At 45.5% G+C, this 27,666-nt stretch overlaps 1 protein-coding gene across 2 annotated transcripts in view; it reads left to right on the top strand.

The window, feature by feature from the left end:
• Positions 1 to 27,666, top strand: part of LOC139557411 (plexin-A1-like) — a 271,441-nt gene that overhangs the window by 46,029 nt on the left and 197,746 nt on the right. For both annotated transcript variants that reach the window (XM_071372182.1, XM_071372181.1), the window contains exon 3: positions 7,682 to 7,864. In XM_071372182.1, the coding sequence (XP_071228283.1) occupies positions 7,682 to 7,864 (183 nt within the window). The remainder of the gene's footprint in view (positions 1 to 7,681; positions 7,865 to 27,666) is intronic.

Here is a 27,666-nt window from a genome sequence, read left to right as displayed (position 1 = left end):
ATGTCTTTCATCAACACCATCATCCCAGACCCACTCGGTACCGCCCCAACAGATCCACAGATGATGCAATCTCTATTGCACTCCACACTGCCTTTTCCCACCTGGACAAAAGGAACATCTACAGTACCAGTCAAAAGTTTGGACACACCTACTCAGTCAAGGTTTTTTTTATTATTTTTATTATTATTTTCTACATTGTAGAATAATAGTGAAGACACTATGAAATAACACATATGGAATCATGTAGTAACCAAAAAAGTGTTAAACAAATCAATATTCTTGGGGTTTATTTTTTATTGAACCTTTATTTAAATAGGCAAGTCAGTTAAGAACAAATTGTTATTTACAATGGCGGCCTACCAAAAGGCAAAAGGCCTCCTGCGGGGACGGGGGCTGGGATAAAAAAATATATATATTCAAAGTAGCCACCCTTTGCCTTGATGACAGCTTTGCACACTCTTGGCATGTACGGGCTAGTACATCACTGGGGCCGAGCTTCCTGCCATCCAGGACCTCTATACCAGGTGGTGTCAGAGGAAGACCCTAAAAATGGTCAAAGACACCAGCCACCCAAGTCATAGACTGTTTACTCTGCTACCGCATGGCAAGCGGTACCGGAGCACCAAGTCTGGGACCAAAAGGCTCCTTAACAGCTTCTACCCCCAAGCCATAAGACTGCTGAACAGTTAATCAAATGGCTACCCAGACTATTTTCATTGACCCCCTTTTTATTAGCCCTGAATCTCTTGCACCAGCTCTACGCACACTCACTGGACTTTACCCACTACGCACACTCACTGGACTTTACCCACTACGCACACTCACTGGACTTTACCCACTACGCACACTCACTGGACTTTACCCACTACGCACACTCACTGGACTTTACCCACTACGCACACATGCACACACACTCTTCACATACGCTGCCGCTCCTCTGTTTATTGTCTATCCTAGTCACTTTTACCCCTACCTACATGTACATATTACCTCAATTACCTCAACTAACTCTTATCCCTGCACATTGACTCAGTACCACTACTCCTTGTATATTGTCTCGTTATTGTTATTTTATTGTGTTACTATTTCCTTTTAAATGTTTTTGTTGTTGCTAATTTCTCTTACTTTTTAACTCGGTATTGTTGGGAAAGGGCTCGTAAGTAAGCATTTAACGGTACGTTCTGTACCTGCTGCATTCGGCGCATGTGACAAATATATATTTTATTTTTGATTCTTCAGCTTTGGCACTGTACGGAAATCAGTTCTAATCCACAGCCGTGGGGGGGGGGGGGGGGGGGGTATACTGCACTGCTCGCACTGTGCTGTATTCACTGTGCTGTATTCACTGTGCTGTATCATCGCCCCCAAATCCCCCAACATGGCTGTAGCAGACACCGTCTGCAGGTAAACTACCTGTTAGTGTGGGATGTGTGTGTTTGCTGTAGATGAGCCCTGGGTGATTTGTGGCTCAGTTTATAATGCCAATGTCTCTCTCTCTCTCTCTCTCTCTCTCCTAGCTGGAAATGGCAGGGCTCACCAGCATCACAGTCCCTCCTCACTTACATTTGACCAAGTGCCATTAAGAGCCAATTAGAAAGCCACCATTGGCTGGCCACAGGAAACAAAGGGCAGCATCGCTGCGCTGTATCCAATACCACAAATCAAATTCTCTAAGTAGTTTGTCCATCCAGCTTTGGCAGTAACATTTAATCTCCTTTTTTTGTCTTTCTACTACACACACACACACACACACACACACACACACACACACACACACACACACACACACACACACACACACACACACACACACACACACACACACACACACACACACACACACACACACACACACACACACACACACACACACACACACACACAAACTGCAAAACATTTATCTTTCTATTTATACCCACTCCCCTACAGTAAGTCTTGGAAGCTGTTGCATCAGTCTGGTCTCAGGGGCAGGCAGCATTCTCCCAGCTCTGTAGAGCTCACATGGGAAGGAGGTACTTTGTTTGTCAAAGCCTGGTCTCTGTGGAGCTTACACTAAAGCAGGGACAAATTAACCCATTACATTCTCTTTTGTCAAGTTGTGCTGTCTCTATTGATTGACCCATAGAGCTCCAATGGAGTGGGAGATAGATAGGCAGATATGAAGGAGGTGGTCTGTCTGCCCTTTAGGATCAATCAGATGGTGTAGAGATAAGACTGTGTACAAGTTCTGGGCAGTCTGTGCTTCAAGGGACGAGGCTGTCTGAACAGACCAGGACATGATCCACCCACTCTCACTGGTTAGAACCAGTATCCTGTAATATACAACAGCAGTCCTTTATTTATTAAGCACCTCCATCATTTCTGCAATAACAACTTTATTATATGTTCATGTCTTGGATTGTCTTTTATTCACTGTCTTTCCTCAAGGCTTTTTTTCCTTGACTTGAAGTTCAAATCCATTGTCTTGGCACTGCAGTATTAAGAACATGCCTTTTACCAACTCTCTAGGAGAGTGGGATGGTTTTCCATTTAAAAGTCATTCCACCAACTCTCTAGGAGAGTGGGATGGTTTTCCATTTAAAAGTCATTCCACCAACTCTCTAGGAGAGTGGGATGGTTTTCCATTTAAAAGTCATTCCACCAACTCTCTAGGAGAGTGGGATGGTTTTCCATTTAAAAGTCATTCCACCAACTCTCTAGGAGAGTGAGATGGTTTTCCATTTAAAAGTCATTCCACCAACTCTCTAGGAGAGTGGGATGGTTTTCCATTTACAAGTCATTCCACCAACTCTCTGTCCTAACAAACCCTCTCCCTATCGCAGCCTCTATCACCAACCAGACTCTCAATATTTCCTTTCCTACCTTTCCCATTCACAGTGTAATTTGAGCGAGGTAAGGACAAAGCGAAAAACAAACAAACAGTAGAGGGAAGCAGAGTGAGAGTGGAGCCAGGGAGGCAGAGCTAGGGGAGCACAGATAGCCAGTCTGAACCTCTGGCTCTGGTTTGCTGCCACGCTGTTTCCGCTGATTGTGATAGGAGGCCCGTCCAGTCGCTCTGCCGAATCCCTCTCTGTCCCAGCGCAGGGGGAAAGGGAGGGAGGGAGCAAGGGGAGGTCGTAGGCCCCCATGGGAACTCACATAGTAGCCGAGGCCAGATTCCTACTTCTCTCCCTGGCTGCCTCGCTCTCTCCTCAGCCCAGGCTGGACCTAGACTTGGCCTGCCAGGACATTCCTCCATCAGATCCATGACTATTAGGAAAAGTTATCTCACTAACATTGCTGAGATGGACATAGCCACAGATTAATAATCTGAATTTCCATGGTTATATGACTTAGAGATTTACAGTAAAAATGTTGCAGCAGACATCTGTTAGTGGTAAAGTATGTGTACCTGCTGGATGCTGATTACAGTATTCTCAGGCGGCAGGAGCCTTAGACCTACTGAGCACTGCACCATATCCAGAACCATTTAATTCCAACACAGTCTGCATGCAGGCAGCCTATAATGATCTGGCCCCAGATGTCCTGTGTTTACTCTTAAACCCTCCCCCCCCCCCCCCCCCCCCCCACACACTCTATTTCCAGACCCAACTCCATAGTGAGGGTTTAGAAAAGGACATGGTCTCCCACATTGTCCTTTCAGAGGAACTCTGCTGTACACAGTTATGCCTGGCCTGGCTGGCCCTTGGTAGAGCTAGCACCTCTCACTGGGTGAAACATGAGGGGCGTCAGCGGGCAGGGCAGGGGGACGCGGGGGTCGCCAACACTCTTGTCTCTACTAATGAGGCCCGTCTGGTATCCAGAATGGGAAGGGGTCTTCTGGTTCGGGAGGGGGGTGGGGACGGGGTGGGGGAGAATTTGATACTCAGAGAGTAGAATGGGCTAAATCAGGACTCAATGATAATGTCCTTAACATGGTCCAGTTTTTTCCCTGAAAACCAAGTGTACCGAGCTAATAGTCAGTCTTCTCTCGCCAATTTGAAATTCTTCTGTGTAAACCACTTGTATTTGTGCATTGTCCCTACATTTAAAGACTTCTTCCAGCAATTTTTAAAAACTTTTACTGTTGAAAAAGTTTAATTACAATTAAGTACACACACTAAAAGGGTAAAAAAATATGCTATGAGCAAAATAGTGTTTTTTAGACACAACTGCAAACTTCAAGGAGTAGGTTATCTAGGAGTAGGTTATCTAGGAGTAGGTTATCTAGGAGTAGGTTATCTAGGAGTTGGTCTGATGGGAATCCGTGATCCCCCTTGCTTGAGGAGCAACAGAGAACTAAAGAGGAAAGCCCCACCCCCCCTCTTGTGCTATGTCATGACATACCTGGATCACCTATTGAGACCTATTGCCTTTAGTTAAGTAAAGCAGCTGCTAAATGATGTGAAAAGGAGAGTGGAGTGCCACTAAGATCAATTCCGTTCATCAATGTACAATACCGGTCAAAAGTTTTAGAACACCTACTCATTCAAGGGTTTTTCTTTATTTTGACTATTTTCTACATTGTAGAATATTAGTGAAGACATCAAAACCATGAAATAACACATATGGAATCACGTAGTAACCAAAAAAGTGTTAAACAAATAAAAATATATTTAATATTTGAGATTTTTCAAATAGCCATCCTTTGCCTTGATGACAGCTTTCCACACTCTTGGCATTCTCTCAACCAGCTTCACCTGGAATGCTTTTCCAACAGTCTTGAAGGAGTTCCCACATATGCTGAGCACTTGTTGGCTGCTTTTGCTTCACTCTGCGATCCGACTCATCCCAAACCATCTCAATTTGGTTGAGGTCGGGGTATTGTGGAGGCCCATCTGATGCAGCACTCCATCACTTTCCTTCTTTGTAAAATAGCCCTTACACAGCCTGGAGGTGTGTTGGGTCATTGTCCTGTTGAAAAACAAATGATTGTCCCACTAAGCCCAAACCAGATTGGACGGCATGTCGCTGCAGAATGCTGTGGTAGCCATGCTGGTTATGTGTGCCTTGAATTTGAAATAAATCACAGACAGTGTCACCAGCAAAGCACCCCCACACCATAACACCTCCTCCTCCATGCTTTACGGTGGGAAATACACATGTGGAGATCATCCATTTGCCCACAACGCATCTCACATAGCCACGGCGGTTGGAACCAAGACTCTACAATTTGGTCAAAGGATCTAATGTCCATTGCTCGTGTTTCTTGGCCCAAGCAAGTCTATTCTTCTTATTTGTGTCTTTTAGTAGTAGTTCGACCATGAAGACCATGAAGGCCTGATTCAGCTTAACAGTTGATGTTGAGATGTGTCAGTTTCTTGAACTTTGTGAAGTATTTATTTGGGCTGTACTTTCTGAGGCTGGTAACTGTAATGAACTTATCCTCTGCAGTAGAGGTAACTCTGGGTCTTCCATTTCTGTGGCGGTCCTCATGAGAGCCAGTTTCATCATAGCGCTTGATGGTTTTTGCGACTGCACTTGAAGAAACTTTCAAAGTTCTTGACATTTTCTGTATTGACTGACCGCCATGTCTTAAAGTAATGATGCACTGTCATTTCTCTTTTCTTATTTGAGCTGTTCTTGCCATAATTTGGACTTGGTCTTTTACCAAATAGGTCTATCTTCTGTATACCCCTCTACCTTGTCACAACACAACTGATTGGCTGAAACGCATTAAGAAGGAAAGAAATTCCCTGTTAATTGAAATGCATTTCAGGTGACGACTTCATGAAGCTGGTTGAGAGAATGCCAAGAGTGTGCAAAGCTGTCATCAAGGCAAAGGGTAGCTATTTGAAAAATCTGAAATATAAAATATATTTTTATTTGTTTAACGCTTTTTTGGTTACTATGTGATTCCATATGTGTGGAATTTTCTACAATGTAGAAAATAGTCAAAATAAAGAAAACCCTTGAATGAGTAGGTGTTTTGACCACTTTTGACCGGTAGTGCACATGTTTGTGGCTTGTGTCTTCAGACAAAGGACGACTAAAGAATTCACCCGGCGGCATTCCTCCTTTCCATCCTCCAGTCTGGTCACATCATGGCTCAGATCACGCACATCTCCTTCCTTCCCAGAGAGCTTAGCGGCAGGCAGAGTGTGTATTGTGTCTGATTTATTGTCTCCTATGGAAGCGATATGTCTTCTAATGAATGAGGGGATCCTGGCACCAGTTAATTAGTGTTGTGTAAGAGGATGTGATGTGTTAGAGAGCTGGAGGTCGCTACGCTAATACGGGTGCTAGTGATTATCTTCTGGTTACATGTGTCAGTGCGTGTGAAAGATACCACCTGGTGCCCGCTACACACAGGTCTATCACACATACATCAATTAACCACTTTTCTTTTACAGTGACAGTGTGTGTATGCTGCTATTTTGATGGTGATATGCAAATTTGGCCTATCCGTCACTCACACTTTCTTCTGTCCCCCCTCCCTTCCAATCTCTCTCTCCTCCTCTCTCTACATCCCTCCCTCCCTCCCAATCTCTCCCTCCTGCCCAATCTCTCTCTCCCCTCTCTCTCTCCCTCCCTCCCTCCCTCCCAATCTCTCTCCCTCCCTCCCAATCTCTCTCTCTCTCTCCTCTCTCTCCCTCCCAATCTCTCTCTGCCCTCTCTCTCCCCTATCTCTCTCTCCCTCCCTCCCAATCTCTCTTTCTCCCTCCCACTCTCTTTCTCCCTCTCTCCCTCCCCCTTCTCCATCCCTCCCTCCAAATATCTCTCCCCTTTCTCTCTACCTGCCTCCCAATATCTCTCTTTCCCCTCTCTCCCTCTCTCTCCCCCCTTCACCATCCCTCCCTCCCAAGCTCTCTCTCCCCCGCTCTCCTTTCCTCCCAATCTTTCTCTCCCTCCTTTCCAATCTCTCTCTCTCCCTCCCTCCCAATCTCTCCCTCCCCTCTCTCTCTCTCTCCCTCCCTCCCAATCTCTCCCTCCCCTCTCTCTCTCCCTCCCTCCCTCCCTCCCTCCCAATCTCTCTCTCCCTCCCTCCCAATCTCTCTCTCTCTCCTCTCTCTCCCTCCCAATCTCTCTCTCCCCTATCTCTCCCTCCTTCCCAATCTTTCTCTCCCCCTCTCTCTCCCTCCAAATCTCTTTCTCCCTCTCTCCCTCCCCCTTCTCCATCCCTCCCTCCAAATCTCTCTCCCCGTTCTCTCTACCTCCCTCCCAATCTTTCTCTCCCCCCTCTCTCCTTTCCTCCCAATCTTTCTCTCCCCTCTCTCTCCCTCCATTCCAATCTCTCTCCCTCCCTCCCAATCTCTCTCTCTCCCTCCCAATCTCCCCCTCCCCCCTCCCTCCTTATCTCTCTCCCCTCTCTCCCAATCTCTCTCTCACTCCCTCCCAAACTCTCTCCCATCTCCCGCCCTCTCTCTCTCTCTCTCTCTCTCGCTCTCTCTCCCCTCTCTCTCCCTACCATTCCAAATCCCTCCCTCCCAACATCTCTCTTTCCACTCTCTCCCTCCCAATCTCTCACTCCCTTCTCCATCCCTCATAATCTCTCTCTCCCCCTATCTCCTTTCCTCACAATCTTTCTCTCCCCCTCTCTCTCCCCCTCCCAATCTCTCTCTCCCCCTCTCTCTCCCTTCCTCCCAATCTCTTTCGCCCTCTCCCTTCCTCCCAATATCTCTCTCCCCTCTCTCCCTCTCCCATCTCTCACTCTCTTTCTATCTCTGTCTCGCTCTAACCCCCCCCCCCCCACTCTCTGCAGCCACTCCAAATAGACGATAACTTCTGTGGGCAGGACTTCAACCAGCCCCTGGGGGGAACCAGCACCATCGAGGGTCTGCCTCTGTTCGTGGACAAGGACGATGGTATGACGTCGGTGGCAGCCTATGAATACCGCGGCCACACTGTGGCCTTCGCCGGCACACGCAGCGGACGTATTAAGAAGGTAGGCCACTGGTGGATTCTGTGTGTTTGTGTGTGTACATGTGTTACCAACCTCTGGTTATGAGGATGAATTTAAAGTCTGTCTCATTTCTGCCTGGGCACCTTTGAGCTGGAGCTCTAAGAAGCTGGTCTTTCAAAAGCTGTAGAAACTCCTTTGTGCTGGATGGGTGGATGTGATTGAGATCTCTCTAGACAGACAGGTTGCTTCCCACAACGTACCAATGCTCCAGCTTACACGTCTATAGAAGTTCCAGCGCCAGTTGGGACAGACAGGACGAGCCGGAAATGGGATGTGCGTCACCGGTGACATCACTGCCATATCTGCTTGCTGCCCTAGCTGAACATGAGCACAATTCCCGCCTGCATTTTAAGCTCTGCCTATCCAAACTCGGGATTTGTTGGGAAAGAGGACCCTCCCCGGAAGAAATGTTTTCCCCCTTTCCTAAGAGAATATGACATCCTCCACAGATCTAGTGCTCTTGCTCCTAGGTCTGGGATTCTAAGACTAACTGGAGTAGACCCACACATAGTGGGTTTGTCAATCACCGGCTTCTTCAGGCAATCGCTGTCGTGCTGTTAGCCACTGCTGTGCCTTCTCTGGTGCTGTTCCCAGTGAACAGGAAAGAACAGGAGAGAACAGGAGAGAACAGGGGAAATGGTAAAACAGGGTAAAACAGGAGAGAGCAGGAGAGAACATGGGAGAAGAGGGGAGAAGAGTAGAGAACAGGAGAGAACAGGGGAGTAGAGGAGAGAAGAGGGGAGAACAGTAGAGAACAGGAGAGAATGGGGGAGGGGGCAGGACTAGGTGTTGGTGCCCTTCACTGCCAACAGAGAGGACGCTAGGACGCCTCTCGGATGGTTCCAGACTGTTAACACTGAGTAGAGGCTAAAAATGGCCTTGGTGGTGTGTTCCAGCTTTTGTCAGAACTCCACTAAAAGCTGAGAGTGAGTAGATTTGACGGTATCTTTGTAGGGTGATTATGAATGTATGAAATGATTAGGTCATTTTATGTGTCAGATAATAGAGTAATATGTGACCCGTTTCAAGAAACTAGGGGTATGTCACACGTCACTACTTCACAGGAGATGTATTTGAACATCATTTTAATAACAAACTTGTATGCCATCTGTAAATAGAAATAAAATATTTAAATTACGAGCCTAGTTGGTTTAGCCACGGAAAAAGCCAGGAACCTTCCTGCTACCCATGATTGGCTGAGATAATGCATGGGCTGGACATGCCTAGAGATGAGTTTGGATTGGTCTGCCATGTAGCATTCTTCTGTCTATAACATGAGCTGTTCAATATGTGTAGAAAATCCTTGCTACCGCAGCTTTTTTGACAGATATAATGTTAGACATGGAGAGCTGCCAAAGTGTTGCTTCTGCTCTCAACAACATTGCTGCCATGAATTTAGCAGGCGCTATCGACAAAGATCAGTGGGAAAAAGTTGTGATGGACGACTTTCTGCACATCAGTGTGAACCGGAGTGATTTGACACAACGACGGGCCAAACAAGCTATAGCTAGCTACAAACCAAACTGAAAAGACACGCTGCCATGAAGCGTTCATTCATGTATACGGGTAAGAGTCTAGCGACATTTTCAGATACTGTATTATACGTTTCAGATTTTTTCAGAAAGTAATTTTCATTGTAAGTTAAATCGTACTGCTAGCTAGTGAACGTTAGCTTGCTGGCTCGCTAGCTAACATTATGTGTATGATATGTGTAGTAATATTATTTGTATCTCAGAAAGCCATTTGCATTGCTAGTTATAGCCTAATGTTAGCTAGCTAGCTAACATTGAACCTAGTTGATTAGCTTTAGCTACCTGCAGATTCATACTCCAGCATTTCATGCATGGTGGCTAGCTATGACAATCCATTTGAAATGTAGCTTTGGGTTGGGATTATGGTTCATTGTTTAGCTAGCTAACATGTCTAAACAAAAGACTTCACTTCGCCAGATGATTATATGACCCATCAAGTTAGCCAGTTGTCTCTGGGGTGAATACACCAGTTTTAGTCTTGAAATCTTTGGTTGTTTACTACACTACCTTTTTCAGTCTGTTTAGCACATGGCCTCACATGTGAATTCTTAAAGAGATGGGTGGGGTTAAGGCTTAAGAGGGTGTGAACGATGCTGAATGGGTATAGACAAAGAAAAGCTCTCCAGTATGTGTTCCAAAATATTCAAGGACCATTTTCTCAAAAGTGGGGTTACAAGTTTATCAACTTTCAAAGCAGAATTACTTTCCCATTGTTCCTCAACTGCAGTGTATGATATACCATTTCGTAGTCTCTACTTTTATCTAAACACTATTTAAAATGTTGCAACATAAGATGGAATTGAGGCGGTCGGTCACGTATGGAATGAATGCAACCACACATTCATACACACCAGCATACACAGCAGCATGCACACCTGCATACACACCTGCATTCACACCAGCATGCACACCAGCATGCACACCTGCATACACACCAGCATACACACCTGCATACACACCTGCATACACACCTGCATACACACCAGCATGCACACCTGCATACACACCAGCATGCACACCTGCATGCACACTGATAGACACTGAACCATTGTTCAGGCATTAATGCACACTAGTCTAGGTCTAGGACACACACACACACACACACACACACACACACACACACACACACACACACACACACACACACACACACACACACACACACACACACACACACACACACACACACACACACACACACACACACCTCTCCTGTTTTGCTAAGTCGGCTGAAACCCAGTCCCATAGTCCTTGGTGCTGACCCCTGAGGTAGCGGTTGCTAGCTGTGGGTTTGGAGCGGTGCTTTGCTGTGGGCGTCTGTCTGCAGGCTGCAGCCGGTTGGCCGGCAGGATGCTGGAAGGGGATGTGGAGGCTGGGGGGGTGGAAGCTGGGGGTGGGATGGATCAGTAGATCTCAGAGGGAAGATATCCCTTCCACAATCGGAATCCCATTTCCCCTTTGCCACCATCTCTTCCTGTGTGGAGGCCAAGTGCTGGGTGGTGGGGCACAAGCTGCCGGCGTTATCACACACAGATCGATGTAGTGCTGTACATACAGGAACAGAGACTGTTGACTAGCTGGCTGTGGCTAGGGAAGCATAGTCATCACTGCAGAGCAGAACCAGTCCCTCCTGAAGCCTCTCTTTAGGAGACCCTGACATCACAGTATCCACAGTCTCACCGCCTACCACCAGGCCATCACAAACGGCTTGTCCTCTCTGATTATGTCCACATATAAACTGCAGTCCAATTCCATGCGGTGGCATCAATGTAATTTTCTCCTGATTTGGTTTTGTTTGTTGTTCTGTTTGTTTGGCTTGTAATTGTAGTGTTGGGGCCGGTGGTTTGACGGTCGGGAACAGCCCATCTGGGGCGGGCGGGCGGGAGCAGAGCAGTGCTTCTGTGTGGAGAGAGGAGAGTGTGTGGAGGGCCCCCCGATCGTTGTTGGCAGTCTTGTTTTATTGCTATTCATTTGGAGTTAAACTGTGCGCCGTGCCCTAATGAAATGTAAAGTTGCAGTCTATTGATGGGAGGCTTTGGGGCCTGATAGCGGCTCATTGGAATTCGCCCAGTCCTCCCGTTGCTACGGCTGCAAGGCCCTTATTGACTCATCTGTATGAATATATAATCACAGGCGTAAATCTTAGCAGGCTTGGAGGCAGCGGACGGCTGGACGTGTGCAAATGCAACTAGTCTAGTGCTGGAGGGGAAGTATGGGACACACCAGATGATGTGTTCGTGTTTGGGTAAAGCCTCCACACACAAGGATTCACATGGTATTTCTCTCAAATATGCACACGTTTGTTTACATCCCTGTTAGTGAGTATTTCTCCTTTGCCAAGATAATCCATCCAACTGACAGGTGTGGCATACAAAGAAGCTGACTAAACAGCATGACTATTACACAGGTGCACCTTGTGCTGGGGACAATAAAAGGCCACTCTAAATTGTGCAGTTTTGTCACACAACACAATGCCACAGATGTCTTAAGTTTTGAGGGAGCGTGCAATTTGCATGCTGACTGCACGAACGTCCACCAGAGCTGTTGTCAGAGAATGTAAAGTTCATTTCCCTACCATAAACTACCTCCAATGTTGCTTTAGAGAATTTGTCAGTATGTCAAACTGGCCTTACAACCGCAGACCACGTGTATGGCGTCGTGTGGGCGAGTGGTTTGCTGATGTTGTGAACAGAGTGCCCAATGGTGCCGGTGGGGTTATGGTATGGGCTGGCATAAGCTACGGACAATGAACACATTTGCATTTTATCGATGGCAATTTGAATGCACAGAGATACCGTGACGAGATCCTGAGACACATTGTCGTGCCATTCATACGCCACCATCACCTCATGTTTCAACATGATAATGCTCGGCCCCATGTCGCAAGAATCTGGAAGCTGAATTGTCCCTGTTCTTCCATGGCCTGCATACTCACCAGATATGTCACCCATTGAGCATGTTTGGGATGCTCTTGGTTGATGTGTGCGACAACATTCACTCAGGCCACAATCAACAGCCGTATCAACTCTATACGAAGGAGATGTGTCTCGCTGCATGAGGCAAATGGTGGTCACTCCAGATACTGACTGGTTTTTAGATCCACGCCCCTAACTTTTTAAAAAGTATCTGTGACCAACAGACACGTGTCTGTATTCCCATTCATGTGAGATGAATGCCTAATGAATTAGTTTAAATTGACTGATTTCCTTAGATGAACTGTAACTCAGTCAAATCTTTAAAATGGTTGCGTTGTTTATATTTTTGTTCAGTATAGAATGTGCTCATATGGTGTTGTGATCCCTCTCTGTAGGATCAGCCAGTAGAGCTGGGATCACCAGGTCACTGTCTGTTATTTAATAGGATTCCTCAGCTTCACAGAACAGAGCTGCTGCTGCTTCACAAAGACACAGAGAGAGGAACACCCAAATCTCCATAAAACCTGGAAAGCTTTCTCTCAGACTACTTCTATTTACAACCTGAGAATCACCCCTCAGCCCTCACAGCTCATTTAGCTCCTGCTAAATAGCCTCTCTCAGCCCTCTGAACCATTTCAACCGCCAAAAACAAAAGAGAGAAAATAAGGAAACAACAAATGTTCTCTGTTTTTTTCCCCAACCTGCTAGGCCTCACCTCCCCTCCCTCCTACCCAAGTGTGATCCGAACGACTGGGCCAATCTGCATATGGCACTGGCCTTGTTACCGTGCCGACGGGCTGAGTGGCGTGTGGCTGGCCCTATCAGGCCGTCTGTTCTGTCTCAGTGGCAAGGCTGATCTTGAGGCAGTGAAACATGCAGAGACTCCCAATTAACAACTCATACATAATGGAGCAAGGCTCACTCTCTTCCTTCTCTATCCCTCTCTGTGCTGGTTATATGCACTAGGACTAGGCAGTGTACACTACTTAGTATTTATCCTCCTCCACAGACCCTGGCCTGGGTAAGGATAGAGATATAGAGAGAGGGATGCAGAGGGATAGTCACAGCAAGGTTAGTGAGGGACCGTCCTACATGGACAGACAGGATACAAGCTCCCCAGTGACCAGACCTTTATTGACGTATCGCTGATGCTAATGTAATATCTGCATCTGTGTCTTTACTGTCACTGAGAACCAGACTAATTAAGGCACATGATATCTAAGGTAATGTACCATGTGAATCCTAATTAACGACATAGCATTTGGAAATGGTGATGATGGAGTCGCCGTATCGGAAGTGCTCCAGTGATGACTGTACAGCAGCGTGTTGTAAATGTCAGTTAGGAGACTAATGGAAATGATGGATGCTCCCCTGGTGAGGAGTGTTTAACTAACGTTCAGCCTACTGCCTGCTGGACGTTGTCTCAATGTTGATCTGATATATCGGGGATGGGATGAAATCACTTTCAGATGATGGAGAGGAGAGGAGTTGGGATGATAGAGCGAGGAGAAGAGATTGATTCTCTCTTCTTTCCCTGATTCCCAGTAGAATGAGCACAAGGCACTGTGTAACAGCAGGACTAGTTTGACTGGCTGGCTCACTGTATGAGAGGCTGTTCAAGAGGCTATTATATCAGCTGCCTATGATATTACCACCATAAGTGGTAAAAGTGGCTGGAGAATTAACATCCTGTCTGTAGCATTATCTCCCTCTCCCCCTCCCCTCCCTTCCTCGTTCTCTGTAGCATGTCACCTTGAGCTTCTTCTCTATGGCGGGCTGGTTGCCCGCAGCCCCGGTCCTCCAGAGAATTTCCTGTCAGAATAGCATGTCTCTCTGTATCCATGTGTGCGTGCGTGTGTGTGTGTGTGTGTGTGTGTGTGTGTGTGTGTGTGTGTGTGTGTGTGTGTGTGTGTGTGTGTGTGTGTGTGTGTGTGTGTGTGTGTGTGTGTGTGTGTGTGTGTGTGTGTGTGCGTGTGTGTGTGTGTGCAGGAATGTGAAGCACGGGCCTACTGTCCCACTCTTTCCCCCACTGTTAACCCAGGCCCTGTGTGTCCCCAGGCGCTCTCATTTGTTGACTTCTGCAACCGTAAAAGCCTTGGGTTCATGCATGTTAACATCAGAAGCCTCCTCCCTAAGTTTGCTTTATTCACTGCTTTAGCACACTCCGCCAACCCTGATGTCCTAGCCGCGTCTGAATCCTGGCTTAGGAAGGCCACCAAAAATTCTGAAATTTCCATCCCCAATTACAACATTTTCCATCCAGACAGAACTGCTAAAGGGGGCGGAATTGCAATCTACTGTCGAGATAGAGTTCTGTCATACTATAAAGGTCTGTGCCCAAACAGTTAGAGCTTCTACTTTTAAAGATCCATCACTCTAGAAATAAGTCCCTCATTGTTGCTGCTTGTTATAGACCCCCCTCAGCTCCCAGCTGTGCCCTGGACACCATATGTGAATTGATTTCCCCCCATCTATCGTCAGAGTTCGTACTGCTAGGTGACCTAAATTGGGATATGCTTAACACCCAGGCCATCCTACAATCTAAGCTAGATGCCCTCAGTCTCACAAATTATCAAAGAACCTACCAGGTACAACTCCAAATCCGTAAACATGGGCACCCTCATAGATATCATCCTGACCAACTTGCCCTCTAAATACACCTCTGCTGTTTTCAACCCGGATCTCAGAAATCATTGCCTCATTGCCTGCTTCCGTTATGGGTCCGCGGTCAAACGACCACCCCTCATCACTGTCAAACGCTCCCTAAAACACTTCTGCGAGCAGGCCTTTCTAATCGACCTGGCCCGGGTGTCCTGGAAGGATATTGACCTCATCCCGTCAGCAGAGGATGCCTGGTTGTTCTTTAAAGGTGCTTTCCTCACCATCTTAAATAACCATGCCCCATTCAAAAAATGTAGAACTAAGAACAGATAGCTTTTTCAAACAAAAATGTGCTTCCTGCAGCACTAATTCCCAAAAGTTTTGGGATACTGTAAAGTCCATGGAGAATAAGAGTACCTCCTCTCAGCTGCCCACTACGCTGAAGCTAGGAAACACTGTCACCACTGATAATTGAGAATTTCAATAAGCATTTCTCTACGGCTGGCCATGTTTTCCACCTGGCTACCCCAAACCCGGCCAACAGCTCTGCACCCCCCGCAGCAACTGGCCCAAGCCCCCCCTTGGGCCAGTTGGTTTTGCAGAAAGAGCTGCAAAATCTGGATCCCTACAAATCAGCTGGGCTAGACAATCTGGACCCTCTCTTCCTAAAATTATCCGCCGCCATTGTTGCAACCCCTATTACTAGTCTGTTCAACCTCTCTTTCGTATCGTCTGAGATTCCTGGAAAGCGGCCGCGGTCATCCCCCTCTTCAAAGGGGGAGACACTCTGACCCAAACTGTTACAGACCTATATCTATCCTGCCCTGCCTTTCTAAGGTCTTCGAAATCCAAGTGAACAAACAGATCACCGACCATTTCAAATCCCACCGTACCTTCTCCGCTATGCAATCTGGTTTCCGAGCTGGTCACGGGTGCACCTCAGCCACGCTCAAGGTCCTAAACGATATCATAACCGCCATCGATAAAATACAGTACTGTGCAGCCGTCTTCATCGACCTGGCCAAGTCTTTCGACTCTGTCAATCACCGTATTCTTATCGGCAGACTCAACAGCCTTGGTTTCTCTAATGACTGCCTCACCTGTGTCACGAACCGGCTCAAAGCCCGTAACAAAAGGGAGACAACGTGGAGATAAGGAATAACAAAATATATTTATTAACTAAGTACAATATACAACGGTGTGTGTAATCAGTAATCAGTAGTGTAAGTGAGTGTTTTGCATGCATGAATGTGATAATGCAGGGTGTTGAAAGGTGCTAAAGCAAACAACCAAAAACCACCAAGATACACAACAAAATCTGTAAAGGTGTCTGCATGGAGAGAGTCTCTTCCATGAATGGGGAAGTGGTGTATTTATCCTATGACACAGTTGGCCCAGGTGTTTCCCATGTAGCTGACGACCCTCCCAACTCCGCCCACCGGCATCCTAATAAGGAAACAAGAACAAAGAGAGAATACGGCAGACAGAGTGGGAGGGTCGTCACACCTGGTTCACTAACTACTTCTCAGATAGAGTTCATTGTGCCAAATCGGAGGGCCTGTTGTCCAGATCTCTAGCAGTCTCTATTTGGTGCCACAGGGTTCAATTCTCGGGCCAAATATTTTCTCTGTATATAGCAATGATGTCGCTCTTGCTGCGGGTGATTCTTTGATCCACCTCTACACAGACGACACCATTCTGTATACATCTGGCCCTTCTTTGGACACTGTGTTAACAAACCTCCAAACGAGCTTCAACGCCATACAATACTCCTTCCGTGGCCTCCAACTGCTCTTAAATTCTAGTAAAACGAAATGCATGCTCTTCAACCGATCGCTGCCTGCACCCGCCTGCCCGACTGAATAGCATCACTATGGATGGTTCTGACTTAGAATATGTGGACAACTATAAATACCTAGGTGTCTGACTAGACTGTAAACTCTCCTTCCAGACTCACATTAAGCATCTCCAATCCAAAGTTAAATCTTGAATCGGCTTCCTATTTTGTAACAAAGCCTCCTTCACTCATGCTGCCAAACATACCCTCGTAAAACTGACTATTCTACCGATCCTTGACTTCGGCGATGTAATTTACAAAATAGCCTCCAACACTCTACTCAGCAAATTGGATGCAGTCTATCACAGTGCCATCCGTTTTGTCACCAAAGCCCCATATACTACCCACCACTGCGACCTGTACTTTCTCGTTGGTTGGCCCTCGCTTCATACTCGTCGCCAAACCCACTGGCTACAGGTCATCTACAAGTCTTTGCTAGTTAAAGCCCCGCCTTATCTCAGCTCACTGGTCACCATAACACCCATCCGCAGCACGCGATCCAGCAGGTATATTTCACTGGTCATCCGCCTTTCCTTCCAGTTCACTGCTGCCAATGACTGGAACGAATTGCAAAAATCACTGGAGTTTTAGACTTATATGTCCCTCACTAACTTTAAGCATCAGCTGTCAGAGCAGCTTACCGATCGCTGCAGCTGAACACAGCCCATCTGTAAATATCCCATCCAACTAACTACCTACCTCATCCCCATATTTGTTTTTGTTTTTCTTCTCTTTTGCACACCTGTATTTCTACTTGCACATCCTCATCTGCACATATATCACTCCAGTGTGAATTGCTAAATTGTAATTACTTCGCCACTATTAGCATATTTATTGCCTTACCTCCTTACTTCATTTGCACACACTGTATACAGATTTGTCTGTTGTATTATTGACTGTACGTTTGTTTATCCCATGTGTAACTCTGTGTTGTTGTTTTGGTCACACTGCTTTGCTTTATCTTGGCCAGGTCGCAGTTGTAAATGAGAACTTGTTCTCAACTGGCCTACCTGGTTAAATAAAGGTTAAATATATATATATTTTTTATGTAAATGTTCTTCCACCACCACCACTGTTCTTCCTCCACCACCACTGTTCTTCCTCCACCACCACTGTTCTTCCTCCACCACCACTGTTCTTCCTCCACCACCACTGTTCTTCCTCAACCACCACTGTTCTTCCTCCACCAACACTGTTCTTCCTCCACCACCACTGTTATTCCACCACCACCACTGTTCTTCCTCAACCACCACTGTTCTTCCTCCACCACCAATGTTATTCCACCACCACCACTGTTCTTCCTCCACCACCACTCTTCTTCCTCAACCACCACTGTTCTTCCTCCACCACCACTGTTCTTCCTCAACCACCACTGTTCTTCCTCCACCAACACTGTTCTTCCTCCACCACCACTGTTATTCCACCACCACCACTGTTCTTCCTCCACCACCACTGTTATTCCACCACCACCACTGTTCTTCCTCCACCACCACTGTTCTTCCTCAACCACCACTGTTATTCCACCACCACCACTGTTCTTCCTCCACCACCACTGTTATTCCACCACCACTGTTCTTCCTCCACCACCACTGTTATTCCACCACCACCACTGTTATTCCACCACCACCACTGTTATTCCACCACCACCACTGTTCTTCCTCCACCACCACTGTTATTCCACCACCACCACTGTTATTCCTCCACCATCACTGTTATTCCACCACCACCACTGTTCTTCCTCCACCACCACTGTTCTTCCTCCACCACCACTGTTATTCCACCACCACCACTGTTATTCCACCACCACCACTGTTATTCCTCCACCACCACTGTTATTCCACCACCACCACTGTTCTTCCTCCACCACCACCATTGTTCTACATAACAACTATATATCGTATATCCTATCTATATCTACTCAACAAGGGGAAGAGTGTGAAGAGTGTGGATGCCTTTATAAAGTGCTTGCGGAGTGAACTGAATTAAAAGGCTACAAGCGTTTGCACTCTGGGGTGCTGCCCTGGTGGTGTGGTAGGGCTCATGATGCAGACCGAGCTCCAGGACTCTGTGTGAGGTTGTCAGTTCCACTCCCAGGTGGGGTATTACTTGATATATTACTTAAGTGTCCTTGAGCCCGGCTGGCTTCCTGTGTGATATCCGTCAATAGAGCTAGATGGTGATATTAGTGAGCCGTACTGAATAATGACATTTTCATAAGCAAGCTGGTTGGGAGGCTGGTGGGAAACATTAATCAAATCATTTATCTGCTTGTGATTTGAATACACCTCTGCATGTACCGATAGTTGTTTAGCTAATCTAATATTTCCCCCCATATTCAGGCTCATTAGTTGTATGTGGTAAGGGGAGGCTAGTGCTCTATACACCACATACTGCAGTGATGTCTACTGTCAGGTGCCATGGGCCAAATCAAGCTGTCTATTGAACACACTGACCAATCCCTGGCATGGCGGTACACTTTGGTGTATGTGTGCGTGTGCTTGTGTATGTGTGTGACCCGGAGATGGAACTCAAGGTGTGTGTGATCTAGGGAGAGGGCAGTGTTGGTAAGTACCCCTGACTGTGTTGTTGCAGCTGTGGCCTCTTTATATGAGGGCAGTGCCCACCTGATGCCATGCACAGCTGCTGATTCAGCAATGGCTTGCTATCCCCACATAACTGTGCCCCCCTGACGTCACACTCCCAACTACAGACAACTGTGTGTGTTTGTGTGTGTGTGTGTGTGTGTGTGTGTGTGTGTGTGTGTGTGTGTGTGTGTGTGTGTCCCGTTCCAGAGGAAGAGAAGATCAACTGTTCCCCTCACCTGCCCCATCTGTCTATTCTTCACATAAGCTATACAGTACACACATCCTGTCTGTTTGTCTGCTTCGTCACATGTTCAGTCAGCCACAGCTTGGTGGGTATCAAACACTCACATGCATGTATGACTCCTTGACATTGTAACACACACTCTTTAGCTAGCATGCTGTTACGAGAATCGGTTCAGCCAACAATAGCATGACACATATGTCAGACAGCGACACTGTTATATTCTACTGTACCCCATTGTTGTCCTGTTATTCATTAGGCTGCCTGTGAGTATTCAGACACTGTGTCCGACAGCATTCAGTCTGGACTCAGGAGAGGAGAGCATCCCTCCTATGTTATTAACCTCATATTGATAGATGGTGTCTGAGACAGCTGTTCTGGACGTGCTTCACAAACTTCTGTAGATTACTTTGTAGTGGCCCTGTCATCTTCCTATTTTATGAAACGCTTGCTTAGCCTTGAAGTTTCCATCACCAAGAGAGACATAGGCATGTGGGTTTTCTGGGATGATTGAACACACACATATGCTGATCCATGTGTCAGGGCTGAGCAGACAAGACTGGAGCCCATTGTTGATGGAGATGAGCCTGTAGATTTTCCACTCATCAGTTGTGTGATTATCAAGTAGACTCACATTTCTGGAGAGGCTTCTGCAATCAGAACACTGGGGCACTTGAACACACACACACACACACACACACACACACACACACACACACACACACACACACACACACACACACACACACACACACACACACACACACACACACACACACACACACACACACACACACACACACACACACACACACACACACACACACACACACACACACACACACACACACACACTCACACTCTTAAACTCTACCTTTAAGTTGTTTCCAACCTTCCCCAGCTCTGGTTCATCAGTCTATTTGAATGTCAGTCCATAAGTCAGTGTGTCTATTTGTCGTTCTGTCTGTCGGTGGTTTTCCACAGTGCTAGGTGTCAGGTGAAGCTAGAGGTTGTGAGGTTGTGCAGTTCACACAACCTCCTTCACTTCCACACTTTCAGCTAGCTCTGGCCTTTGATCTGCTCTGCCTGCCTGCCTGCCTGGTGGGAGGAGTGATTGCTCCTCCATTGCATAGAAAAGAGAGAGTGTGTTGCTCTGCTCGGTGTGTCAAAAGACACAGCCTGGAGACATTCAAAACACGTCCATAAACGGAGGCTGAGGCTTTTTTTTCCCGCTTTTGAACTTTTTCCACAGAGCTGGAAGAGGGAGGGCTGATTTATCATTCCTCTGCAACGGAGAGAGAGAACAAACTAAAAGGTAACCATAGGTAGTATAATTCTCCCATCTGTTGGCCCTGACTGTGCCAAGAAGCTCCATTGTGCCTGAGACACTGACGGCGTTAGATTACTGAGCCTGATATCACAGTGCCACTCTCAGCCTCTTCATGGCTAAAAGAACAAGCGTTGTCAGCTCCCCCCTCTCCCCCCTCCCCACCAAACAATGCTCTACTCCCCAGGCTTTTGGTTTCATTGTGGTGGGAACAATGCCTTACAGCGGAAAGGCAAGCGAGTGGTGCGGTGAGTGTAATCTCCCTGTGCTGTGTTGTACTGTACTGTGCTGTGAGGAGGGGAGCGAGTCAGAGCAGACATGGGGACTGAGGCGGACAGCGGGGCTATGCTGGGGCCTCTTCTCTGCTTAATTAAAGCGTACAGAGACTTGGCAGGCTTCCTGACACAGCCCAGTCATGTGAAGGTAAGGTGGTTAGGGGGGAATGTAGGGTGGTGTATAGAGCCCCCTCCCTCTCCTCTCCGCTCTGCTCCTCCCCTATGGGTCATAGTCATAACGCGGCAGTGGTGGTTCTGTTCTGTGTGGGCGATGTTATGGGTTGTGGTTTGGTTTGGTTGGAGAGGAAAGGGGGGATTACGACTGAGCCGTCGCCACCTCCCTCTCTCTCTCTGGGCACACAGTGCCACACACACATATTATACCCCACAGTTCACAAGAACAATTCATGTACTCCCCAGTCCCCACTTCATATCGAATTGCACTTACCACCTATTTTATTTGTCATTGAAAAAAGCATGACTAGTTTGTAAATGTTGTGTGCAGATTATTTGTCTGCAGTTTGTGTATGAATCATGGTTGGCCACCATGTTAATACATAGGCACAGAGTGTACATCTGATTTAGTGTGTGTGTGAGTCAGTCCCTGAGTCTCTCCGTCTGTCTGTGTCTCTTCATGTGTGTTGACATACATGTGTGTGTCTACAGTATCATATGTGTGTGCCTCTGGTGTCAGCTCCGTGCTCCCCTTACACACCCTCCCTCTCTAACTGGGGTTAGTCCACTCAGGCCTGTCAGTGGGCTGTGGGGCTGCATGAGGCTGCAGAGCAGTGTGTGGAACTGAGGGTGTGTATGTGGGTCTCTGTAGACGAGAGAGGATTGGGATGCTCCTGGTCACCATCTGAGCCAAGCACGAGTTGTTTTGGCTTTGATATTACAGAGGGGCCCTTTGTGCTGTGGGGTGAGAAGCGGTCAAAAACAGGGAGTGTGTGTGACTGTGAGTGTATGCAAGTGTTAATGTGCGTGTTAGTGGGCTCGGAGTAGAGATTATAGGGGAAGACTAGGGTTGTGACGATTATGACATTTTGGGTAACAATGAATTGTCATGCAAATGGCCGCGGTTATTGTCATAATTGTAATTTTTGTTGAAAATGGTAGTGAGCATGTAATGCATCATAATGCATCTTTGGAAACTGGCTACGACATAACTAATGAATACCACAACTACATACCTAATAAATACCACAACTACATACATAATAAATACCACAACTACATACCTAATGATTACCACAACTACATACCTAATAAATACCACAACTACATACCTAATAAATACCACAACTACATACCTAATGATTACCACAACTACATACCTAATAAATACCACAACTACATACCTAATAAATACCACAACTACATACCTAATGATTACCACAACTACATACCTAATAAATACCACAACTACATACCTAATAAATACCACAACTACATACCTAATGATTACCACAACTACATACCTAATGCATACCACAACTACATACCTAATAAATACCACAACTACATACCTAATGATTTCCACAACTACATACCTAATGAATACCACAACTACATACCTAATAAATACCACAACTACATACCTAATGATTACCACAACTACATACCTAATGAATACCACAACTACATACCTAATGAATACCACAACTACATATCTAATGAATACCACAACTATATACCTAATGAATACCACTTCTACATACCTAATGAATACCACAACTACATACCTAATAAATACCACAACTACATACCTAATGATTACCACAACTACATACCTAATGAATACCACAACTACATACCTAATGAATACCACAACTACATATCTAATGAATACCACAACTATATACCTAATGAATACCACTTCTACATACCTAATGAATACCACAACTACATACCTAATAAATACCACAACTACATACCTAATGATTACCACAACTACATACCTAATGAATACCACAACTACATACCTAATGAATACCACAACTACATATCTAATGAATACCACAACTATATACCTAATGAATACCACTTCTACATACCTAATGAATACCACAACTACATACCTAATGAATACCACTACGGCATACCTAATGAATACCACTACTACATACCTAATGAATATCACTACTACATACCTAATGAATACCACTACTGTTTACCTAATGAATACCACTACTACATACCTAATGAATACCACTTCAACATACCTAATGAATACCACTACGACATACCTAATGAATACTAGTACAACATACCTAATGAATAACAGTAGGACATACCTAATGAATATCACTACTACATACCTATTGAATACCACTACTGCTTACCTAACGAATACCACTACGACATACCTAATGAATACCACTACGACATACCTAATGAATACTAGTACAACATACCTAATGAATAACAGTAGGACATACCTAATGAATATCACTACTACATACCTATTGAATACCACTACTGCTTACCTAACGAATACCACTACTACATACCTAATGAATACCACTACGACATACCTAATGAATACAACACAGCTTTGGTGACACCCCTGTCTCTAAAACAAAATAGTTTTTGACCGCTTGGAACTTTTGGAAAAATGCTTCTCCTCCCGAATTCCTCCCGAATTATTACCAACTCTACCCACTTAATGTAAAAATAAAAAAGTGTTATTGGGTAAACTATATCTACTTCAATATAATGATGAATCCACTCTTCTCATGAAACTAATGTAGTAAGATGATTATGACCCCAAAAAATGTTGGTTTGCGGTTATTGTCCATAATTGTCGGTTACACGATTATATGATAATTGTGCCAGCTCTAGAGAACACATCCTTAATCCCTCTGCTGAAGAGTGTTTCATACCAATCAGTGTTATACCACACACATTCAGGCTGCTCAGTATGTATACAACATTTGTGTAAGATGACTTAACTAGATCATTATTCTGTTGAGGATGTAACGTACACAATGTCTTCAAGGGCGGGATTTCTCAAGTATTACATATTTCTATACTTATGGTTCTCATGTAAACACAGCCAATCGTTTTAAGGCTTATCCTATCAGTGCCTGTAGTGCCCATAGCGTTGGCTGATCATTGACTCCCTCTCTGCATTCTGGGAAATAGGACGTTTTCTGAGGGGTTGAACGAAGTGCAGCTTGTGACCTATGAGATCAACTCTCAATCAGATGACTGCTCACATTCCAGGAGTGTCACATGCACACGCATGCTCACACACACACACACACACACACACACACACACACACACACACACACACACACACACACACACACACACACACACACACACACACACACACACACACACACACACACACACACACACACACACACACACACACACACACACACACAGCCATGTTTACATTACTTGTTAGGACTTTTTGGGGAGTCAAAAATTATTCCCATTCAAAATCGTATTTTTCCGAAGTCCTAAACCTAATACTAAACCTAATACTAACCCTAACCTAATCCTAAACCTGTCTAGGCCCCTTACTTCTTTCAATCTTTCACTGCAACCCTTAACAAAGAGCTGTAGTAAGTTACAGAATGGGTGGCAAGAAATAAGTTATTCCTAAATATTTAAAAAACTAAAAGCATTGTATTTGGGACAAATCATTCACTAACCCTAAACCTCAACTGAATCTTGTAATGAATAATGTGGAAATTGAGCAAATTGGGGAGACTAAACTTCTTGGAGTAACCCTGGATTGTAAACTGTCATGGTCAAGATATATTGATGCAACAGTAGCTAAGATGGGGAGAAGTCTGCCCATAATAAAGCGCTGCTCTGCCTTCTTAACAGCACTATCAACAAGGCAGGTCCTACAGGCCCTAATTTTGTCGCACCTGGACTACTGTCCGGTCATGTGGTCAGGTGCCACAAAGAGAGAGTTAGGAAAATTACAGTTGGCCCAGAACAGGGCAGCACTGCTGGCCCTTAAATGTACACGGAGAGCTAACATTAATGACATGAATGTCAATCTCTCCTGGCTTAAAGTAGAGGAGAGATTGACTTCATCACTACTTGTATTTGTGATAAGTATTGTCATTTTGATTGCACTGAGCTGTCTGTTTAAACTACTAGCACACAGCTCAGACACCCATACATACCCCACAAGACTTGTCCAGAAGAGACTATGGGAGGCCCACAGTACTACATACAGCCATGACTTCATGGAACTCTATTCCACACCAAGTAACTCATGCAATCAGTAAAATCAAATTGAAAAAACAGATAACAATACACCTTATGGAACAGCAGGGATTGTGAAGAGGCACAGACACACGCATACACATACAGTACATACATGATAACATCCGCACTATACACACACATACACATGGATTCTGTGTTGTAGGTATGTGGTAGTAGAGTAGTATCCTGAGGGTGTTGTGAAATCTGTTGTGGAATGTAATGTTTTTAATTGTATATAACTGCCTTAATTTCGTTGGACCCCAGGAAGAGTAGCTGCTGCCTTGTCAGCAGCTAATGGGCATCCATAGTAAATACAAATACAAACCTAACCCTTACGCTGACCTTAACCCAAAACCTAACCCTTAAACCTAAAATAACATTTAGACTTTTCAGGGCATGCTGCACGCACAAAACAGATATTAGAGAGCAAGACTGTTGATCCAGGAGGGGATTCTCTGCTGTTACTAAGCAAAGCTTGATTTTGGAAGAAGTTAACTAGATAGCTAACTAGCTACTAAGTTAACAAGCCAAATGTATAACTGCAGAGCATTTAGCACATGTTATACAGTTAACCTAACAGTTATAAGATATCTAGCTGGCAAACATTTAGTTGTGAATTCCATACTGTAACTAGATCATCTGGCGCATGCTGCACAACAGTGATTGCCTCACAAGGCTCTGGTCTCTGGTTGTGTGTGCTTGTAAACAAACAGCACGTGACTGAGGACTACCGGAAAGCTTCATAATAAAAAAATGTGTCAGGTGAAATATGTGTCAGGTGAAATGAAGAACGCAATCTGTTTTATCTCCCAATGTATTGCACAAGTTGACAGCAGGAATTTACTTAAAAAGTAGCTACCAGTATTCAAAGTTGAGGTGTGGCTCTCGGTCACATATTCTCAGACGTCAGATAGAACAATCCCTTCTTTATGGCTGTTGTATCATAAGATCCTGTGATTCTACCCTGGTCACATTTGACCTCAGCCTCAGGGGTCATGACCTAGTTATTTAGTAACCCATCGGTTACACTTCCTGATTTTCTTTCATTGCGGATTCACTGTCAACTATCTACCATATCCTCAACACACGTCTTCCATGCTCCTCTCCACCCTCCACCTCTCTGTTCCTCTGTATCCCCAGTCAGTCGTGTGATGTGTGGTGTCCTTCATGTCCCTCTCTGCCTGCCCTACATCCATCCATCCTCTCACGCCTCTTCATTGTGCTTCTCCTCTGTTTAATGTGGGATAGCGAGGAGCAGCAAGAGAGCAGCGATGGGTTGCCGCTCCTTTGATAAAACAGAACACAGGGGTTAATCCAGCAGATTAAAGTCCATTTGAAAGCACTGAAATTAATATATAATAGTTAATGCTCTGATACATTTGAAAGGGTGCATTAAACATCTCTAAAAGCCCAGCTTAAAGAGCGTCTTAAAGTCACATGCAAAGTTAATTGTTTTCCAGTGAACGTTCCACCATCTCCATGTTAAAACCTGTAACAATATAGAGGAACATTCAAGGTAGTATTGTGTTGATGATTCAACTTGGTGAGATGCCAAATTGCAACAATGCAACAGTAAAAATGTCATCCCCCACGATTGACACGGCGCAAGAGTTTCGTCCAAATTGGGCCGGTGCTGTCTGAGATATCTCGTGTGACTAACGAACGAACGGATGGACGGAGTCAGATCCACAGTCCCTTTCTCGATTTCATCGTGGAGGACAATTATGGCTTTGGAAGATGGATATAATTGTGTTGAGATCCTCTGATCACTGGGGTTTGACCACAGGGCCTTGCCCTTATAGGGCCAAAGATATCACTACTGTACACACCCCATGCTGCTATAGCATTCTCCATGGGATTTGTCAGTGGTACCTTTTAACCCCAAGAGGAGGGGATGGAGAGCTTCTGCTATTGGACGGGCTTATGTGATCAACTGTACTGGCCTATAGTCCTAGTTGTGCCCTACTATTCAGTTCTCACACCACCACATTCACTGTTGAATGTACAGTACACTTCCTCTTCACTTGAACATGTCTGCCCTCTCTCTCTCCTCTCTCTCTCCTCCTATGTCATTAAGATATGTTAATGTATCTGGCTCTGGTGACCACCCCACTGTCGTGCCAACTCCGCCATGACATGCAATATGTGTGCCAGAACACACCACTGTGACTGCCGCGGCCTACGCCTGTGGTCAGTCGGCCAACTGCATGTAATCGGATAACCACACTACTA

This window comes from Salvelinus alpinus, chromosome 28 (genome assembly GCF_045679555.1).
Source record: "Salvelinus alpinus chromosome 28, SLU_Salpinus.1, whole genome shotgun sequence".
Classification (NCBI taxonomy): domain Eukaryota; kingdom Metazoa; phylum Chordata; class Actinopteri; order Salmoniformes; family Salmonidae; genus Salvelinus; species Salvelinus alpinus.
This window is presented reverse-complemented; position numbering and strand designations above follow the sequence as displayed.